Raw genomic sequence first — 7,351 nt, 5'->3', positions numbered from 1 at the left:
TGCAGTGGGCTAAAGTAGAAAACAACCGTATCTCGGATGCATTGTATCTGAGATATGCCTCGCACACTCCGTTTCACAGAACGGGGTCAGTGCACCCAAGATGTGGCCATTTTTAGGAGCACCCCACTGTATTTGAGATGTGACTAACGACATATTTTTGTAAAGGAAAAGTATAGGTAGACAATGAGAATACTAAACAATGTGAACAATAAATATGTCGGATGTTCAATTTAATAAGTATGCAGATGATTATGTTCATTATTTTTAATTGGATAATTATTTCTTTTGATTTGATTTACTCATGCACAGCTAACAATGATTGGATGTTCAATTTACTAAGTTTACAGATGGTTATCCTAATATTAAGGTTTACGAGATAATTTGAGGGGTGGAGTATTTTTTATTTTGTTGGGTCAATTTTAGAGCCTATTGTTAACATTGTTTACAAAAGTCATTATCTACCTAACAAAATCCTTTGATAAATTCTTGCACGTTCATTTAAATCGGTAAATATTATAGTTATTTAATTTAAATAAAAAAATCCACATACAGCATAGGTTTTTATATTATTTAAAAAAGTGCATGGTGAGAATTTATTTACCATCTTGTAAGAACAAAGAAGAGTCACAGTATTTCAGACTTGATCAGTTGTTATATTCCGCCACATCAAAACGGTGGCGTTTTCACCCCCGCCCCTCGGGCAACAAGGTCTTCGCGTCAATCAATTAAATCGTTAGCCGTTAGGTCGTCCTCGTTACCAAAATCATGCCACCGCCGCCACCAGCACCAGGTGATTTCATTTGTTCCATGTCTCCATAACCATTCTTCTTTCCCCCTAATAATAACCACAACAATAATCAAAATTAAGCTTAATGCAATTTCTTAATTAATTAGTTAATAATTATGTGTTTGTGTGACAGATCTTCCTGGGTTTTACTATGACCCTGAGAAGAATAGGTATTTCCCCATCAAAGGTCCCATACCAGGCTCTTCTCGTTCTTCCTTTTCTTCTTCCTCTTCATCTTCAAAGCATGCTACTCACAAAGCATCCCAAACATCTTCAACTCAGGTATAAATTATAGCATTATATTTGCAACTCCTTTTGTTAGTTCAATGATTCTTCAATATTTTGGCCTATTGGGTAGTGTAATCATGGTCAAAAATCAAGACTTGATGGATTAATTTTTGGTTACCTAGGAAAAGAGTAGGAGTTGTTGCAGGAAACTTAGAAGCAGAACCTCCAAGTTGATTCAGGCTAGGGAGATAGATGGTCATCGTGTCATTGCTTCCCACAATTACAAGTGTAACTTCACTGAGGAGTTTAGGAAAATACAAGCATCACAGCCTTCGGTATTTTGTTTTGTGATTCCAAATGTTTAAGAAAAGCAGTCTCAACTACCAAGTTTTATTTTTCTTAAATGAATTTTTTTGGGGGTGTTTTGAATTGCAGGTATGGAAGTATAAGGGAACAGATAAGATTGGTATTAGTGCTTTGAAACAGGTGCATGTCCGTGTGCAGACATTTGAGGGTGAATGTGATAGTGATATTATATTGACAGGCAGCACCAATGGCTCATTCAGGTAACCTACATCTATATGTATGTTTCCATATTTGGACTTGCACTTGCTTTCTCTTACTATTGTATTGTGTATTTGTGCTTACCATGAACCGCACTTGGATATTTCACATTTTAAATAGTATTTTGTTTGTGAGTTAATACAGGAACAATAGCAACAACTAAGTTTTTTACTAAGTGATTGATTATTCTAATTTACCTCAATATTTGGATTCTTGATTCATTCTTATCAACTTCAACTTTGATGTATAATGTTGATTACTATTTTACTAGTTGTTGTTTGTGAAGTTTTGTACTTGCAGTCTTTGTGAAGTTGGAAGGGATGGGGGATATTTTGATGGTGAGGTTAAGTGGACGCCCGATTGTGTGAAGAGTTATGCTAAAGGGAAAACTGATGAGAATAATGTGGTGCCTGGTCCAGTTTCAAGACCTACTGGAGGGTCCGTGGTTATGTCATCTGGTATATCTTGCATAAGATCAGGCCCAGAGTGCTCTTCTCATGCTGCAAATGGCGGTCCTATTGTTGGACATGCATTGTATCCTTTTGCTTTTTTAGTACAATTTTCTCTTCAATCTATACTTCTCAGTTCTCTACATGTATACACACACAGTTAAAATATAAATTCACCTAACACTTTTAAATCGTCATGTGATTAAGTGACTTCTAATCTTTATATGAGATTTAACAATCAAGATTATCTTCTCTCTTTTTGCACAAGTGCACAACAAAATAGTTCTCTCATTGAAATTAATCTTAAGGTGGAAGATCTTAACATGGTGAATAGGTTTACAACTTTGGGTTCAGAGACATCTGGTGGGTCAATTTATTCTCTTGGCCTTGTGGAATCATTAGATCTTGGGTCAGGTATACTGAACACATGGAGCAGACTGGATGAAGTTGCTTCTTTCAAGTGTACCATTTGGACAGCAGAATATGATTATAGTAGACATCGGGCTATAATTGGTAAGTTATACATTGCTTATCTCTATCATCCTAGCTACCCTCTTTTTCTCTCTAAGTCACACACATGATGAGATGCATATTGTTATGTGAATTCTGAAATATATTCATTCAGATATGGCCAAGTTACATCTTTTATGGAATCCGTATTTAACAACCTTTTGGACATGCAAAATATGTAATGTCTCATGTTTGTTATTATATAGGGCATATCGGATGAATAGTTTTAGGCCATGACTTATGACCATATTTTTAATTAGCAATTTTATATGCATGCTGGATTGAAAAACATTTTTTCCCCAGCGAAATGCACAATCATTATAATTTGGAATTAAATACTGATGCTATTCATAGTCCAAGAATCCGTTATTCACTTTTAACTTGTACACTCCTGCAGTCCAGCTAAATGGAATGATTTACTTAGCCCACATCAATATGATTGTGAACGATCTGTTTTACCTGTGCCTTCTAAACCTTTTGCTTCTATTTATATCAATTAAGATACGATAATGTGAAAAATGGGCCATAGGAAAGGATTAAATACTAAATGTCTTGGTAGTTCATGAAGATGGGCAATTGTGTTTGTGATATATATTTATATATACACCCTTTTCCCACGAGAAACATCTGAGCATGTAGTATATCTAATTTTCTGTGAAGTATTCATTTGTGCTTTTCTTTATCCCTTTTAGGTACCAACATGGGAGCTGCATTGGTGGATTTGGCAACTGGGAGGAGATCATGGTTTTTACGATGTAAAAGTGATATCTTTGCACAGCAGATTGTTAATTCAGTAAGTTTCTGTATTTATTCATCCTTTATCTTGTATTATTATTATTCTCTCCATCTTAATGAAATTCTTTTATTAAAGAGATTTTTTAATAAACGAATCTGTTTATTGATATAGGATTGACTGCAATAGCCAGAGCTCCTCAACTCTCCATTACTTACAATAGATGCCAGGACTCCATATTAATACCTTCCTCTCTTTATATATAGTCTACTGACTCCCCTAATTAACAAGGTCCAGACGCTTTTTCCTTTTTGAGTGAAAAATGTAGCAAGAGTTTGCTATATCCAAATTTAGGGGAGAAAAATTTGACGATTTAGTGTATTCTGTCAAAGCCAACGTTTCTGTTTCTCTTGATATTTATCCCAAATGATGTGATCTTCTCATGGATTCTTTTTGGTTAAGAACCCATGGTTTTTATTAGAGGCTTTCCAGACTTCTTCTGATGTACTTGATGTTTTCGTTTAGGCAGTGATGATATCATTTAATTACCTTATGTTAGAGATTTTTTTTACCCCATTGTTTACTTCTTTCTTCTCTTAAGTAAATTTTCTCTCTCCCAAATTGAAAGATGTTTTGTTAGTTTGTTCTATTTTATGTTTTTAGTGTGTTTTCAGATCATGTCATATCTGTCTATCCATGATTGTGATGTGTGAATCCTTTTTTTTTTTTTTTTTTGGTTGCAGGGAAATCTGGTTTTATGTGGACTCAGAAATGGAGCAATTGTCGGTGTAGATTTCCGTGAGAAAAGGGAGAGAGTTTCGCGAACACTTATTGAACATAGGATACCTTATGCATCACCAAATAAGAAAGTTCGAAATTCTAGTAAAGAATGGTTCAAGGTGGTTTTTTTTGCTTTTTTATTTTTTAAATAAAAATATAAAAAAAAATAAAGATTTAAGGAAAGGATCAACTTTCAATAAACAATCTGAATATTTTATAGTAAGATTGGTTAGCAGATACAAAATATATAAATCAATGTGTATAAATCTGCAAAGTACGAAGCTTGTAGGTTTGGCATAACAACGACTAGAAGATTAGGTGAAGCTGAATTATCTATATCATCATAAACATGGTCTTTAATTCGGGTTTGGAACTCCTAATAATAAGATTTTTGAGACTCCATTTGAGAAAGAAAAAGAAAACAAATGAATGTTCAACTTTTACCAAGGTTTAGGGTTTAAAACTCCTAATAATTCATATTTCTTAATTATTTATTGTTTAAAATCGTCTAGTAGTTTCATCTGCATTTTGTGCATTTAAGTCTGTTGAAATTTCTTATGTGATGGAACTTCTTATTTGTTGTACTATGGTTGTATTCTAAGATCTTCTATGTGGTGATTGTAGCTCAGTGGAGATATAGACCCTTCTCTTACCATTAGAATGCCTTCATCTATATCCAGGTTAGTCAGTCTTTATCCCCTGCCAATTGCTATTCGACTTGTTTCTTAACTGGAAATTAATTGATTTCGACTAACTATTTCTTATCTTTTTTCGCGGGTTCGACAATAGTTTGGTATCACTTCAGTATGATGATCAGTACTTCTTGGCAAGCTCCATGGACGGAACGGTTAGTTGATTCTTTAGGAAGACCACTAGCTAATATTTATCATTTAACTCTGCTCATCATGGTTCAGAATGCCTAGACATTTATATTAATTAAAGAAATTTGCTTGAATTTAAACTTCAGAAGTAGGCCCACTTTAGTTTATCTGTCACTTTTCGTGGTGGAACTTCTTTTATGTTACTACAACTCGCTAACTAGGAAAGAAAATGTTACGTAAATGGCCTTTGTAGCAATCATTTCAATGTGCCAACTTCATGAGAGAAATTATTTCTTATGCGATCTTTTCGTTTTGATTATAGATGAGGCTCTATGATCTTCGCCTGCTTCAGAGAGGTTCTGTTCAATCTTATGAAGGGCATGTGAATTCCCATTCGCGTATACAACTTGGTGTTGACCCAGCTGAGAGATTTGTTATGTCAGGTGGGTGTCATTTCAAATATGCTATCTGATTCTTATCCTTGAGTTTCGAAAAATTCTGATTTAGTTGTCTCACTCAGGTGGAGAGGATCGCAACCTACGGTCATGGAGTATCAAAACTGGCAAACTTCTTTTTGAGGAGAAATTCTGTGATTCAGTTCTCTCCAGTGTTTGCTATCAATCATGTAAAGGTAGTGACCCCAATATGATTTTGGCCTTTCTCCTTTCAATTTAATAAATTCTCCTATTTGTGAGAAAAAGAAACTACAATTTCATCTACTTAAAAGAACTTTTGCTCACGTAAATTAGAAAACACAATTTTATCCCTGAATTTAGATGCTATTAACTTTTAACATAGAGGGGGAGCCTTGGAGCAACAGTTGAGTTGTCTCCATGTGACCTTAAAGATCACAGGTTCAAGCCGTGGAAACAGGCTAGGCTGCGTACATCACACTCTTTGGGTGCATCCCTTCTCGGAACCTGTGTTAACGTGGGATGCTTGTGCACCGGGCTGCCCTTTTTTAACTTTAGTAACATAAATAAATTCAGAGTTGTGTTTTATAATTTAGGGTCAATTTATACCATGTGCGATCTTTAGATGAGGTTGTAATTTCAATCTTCTTGCGACTCGGAACTTTTGAGAGCATAGTTTTAGAGGTTGCTAATCTTGAACTATATTATTTGAGTGTATAGGGTTTAAAGATGAGGATGAAAAGAACCAACACAAGCATGAATCTTGTATGGGTGCATGGCTTGGATCACATGATGAAGGACTATTTTATATGCGCTGGTTATGTGTGTGAAGCTCCTACACTGCTACTAGTATTATGATATATATATACACCAAATTTTGATATGATAGTTTATGTAATATGCTTAAATGAAAGCCCTATGCAAATGTAAATTAGGTCCTTCTGATTTCTGAACTACCAGGGTTGTAGATAACTAGATATATCTTAGGGATAGGCTTTTATTTTAAGATTTGATTTCTTGATTTATCTGGATTATGATTTCAGTGTTTGGTCAATGGTATGAAGAAAGTAGATGTTTAGTTATTATTGAATTTATGATTTTTATTGTGGATGAATTTTGCTATATTTATTTGGCATTTAAGATTTTATTTTCTCATTTTATTAACATTTTTGCTTTAGAAAAACTTGATAATATTAGGTGAATTTAGTTGTGTACATTTTTAATTTGACCTTGTGAGAATTGTCCTATGGCAATTATTCACATGAGCAAATAAACATAAAATGTAGAATTCATTGAAATTTTTATTATAAACTAATTAAACATAAACTATAATTAACATTATTAATGAGAAATAAAAACATTATTGTTTGGTTAGCTTAAGTGTGAATGACCAAGCTTCAAGACATTGCAAGCCCTAAGGTCTTTGGTTTGATTCTCACCATGTGCAATCTTGGAATTATTGAAATCCAAAATTTGTCTTCCACCTTGAGCATGTGCATGTCCTATTTTTCCTATTTTCTTAGCAAAAGATTAAAAATAAATTAGATTGAAATGCAAAATCTCTGAAAGACCAAATAGGTATTATTACACCTAATGTGAATTGATTCTCAATCCATCAATTTCAGAAAATATGATCAAACTAATAAATACATTTTTTATTAAAAAAATCATTTATGTCATCCTCTCACCCATATCTTTTTAACACAAGATGTGTTAATATGAAAATTTTCTTCTTTTCTTCATTCTTCAAGATCAGAAATTCAGAATCCAAAAATAAATAAGTAAACTTTATAATGCACGGATACTGACACGGATATAGGACACGACACGGAACATGTCGACACGAGAATTTTAAAATCTTATAAGATACAGGGACACGCATACATATAAAATATAAAATATTTTTTAGATAAATCGTAATGATATTTTGATATTTTATTGATATTGAAATATAAATTAATTTTTTTAATTAATTTTAATGTCTTATTTTAATTATATCGAGTTTTTAAAATATTTTTTATTTTAATAAATAATAATATATACTATATCTAAATTTATTTCAAGAA

The 7,351-nt window shown here is 33.1% G+C and overlaps 1 protein-coding gene across 2 annotated transcripts; it reads left to right on the top strand.

Moving 5' to 3' along the window:
- Window positions 1-1,196: 1,196 nt before the first annotated feature.
- Window positions 1,197-6,375, top strand: LOC112742388 (uncharacterized). Of its 2 annotated transcripts, none has more exons than XM_072216090.1 (11): window positions 1,197-1,350; window positions 1,451-1,581; window positions 1,880-2,113; window positions 2,363-2,541; window positions 3,231-3,331; window positions 4,015-4,170; window positions 4,676-4,731; window positions 4,841-4,898; window positions 5,195-5,315; window positions 5,393-5,503; window positions 6,006-6,375. In XM_072216090.1, the coding sequence occupies exons 3-11, from the start codon at window positions 2,028-2,030 to the stop codon at window positions 6,113-6,115; spliced, it is 978 nt and encodes a 325-aa protein (XP_072072191.1). In that variant the 5' UTR covers window positions 1,197-1,350; window positions 1,451-1,581; window positions 1,880-2,027; the 3' UTR covers window positions 6,116-6,375. The 2 variants fall into 2 exon arrangements, with proteins under 2 accessions (XP_072072191.1, XP_072072190.1); XM_072216089.1 differs by having other exon boundaries at window positions 1,866-2,113.
- Window positions 6,376-7,351: the final 976 nt, after the last annotated feature.

The sequence above is a fragment of the Arachis hypogaea genome, chromosome 14 (assembly GCF_003086295.3).
Source record: "Arachis hypogaea cultivar Tifrunner chromosome 14, arahy.Tifrunner.gnm2.J5K5, whole genome shotgun sequence".
In the NCBI taxonomy this organism is placed as follows: domain Eukaryota; kingdom Viridiplantae; phylum Streptophyta; class Magnoliopsida; order Fabales; family Fabaceae; genus Arachis; species Arachis hypogaea.
The sequence above is the reverse complement of the archived record's forward strand: the minus strand, read 5'-3'. Positions and strand labels throughout refer to the sequence as shown.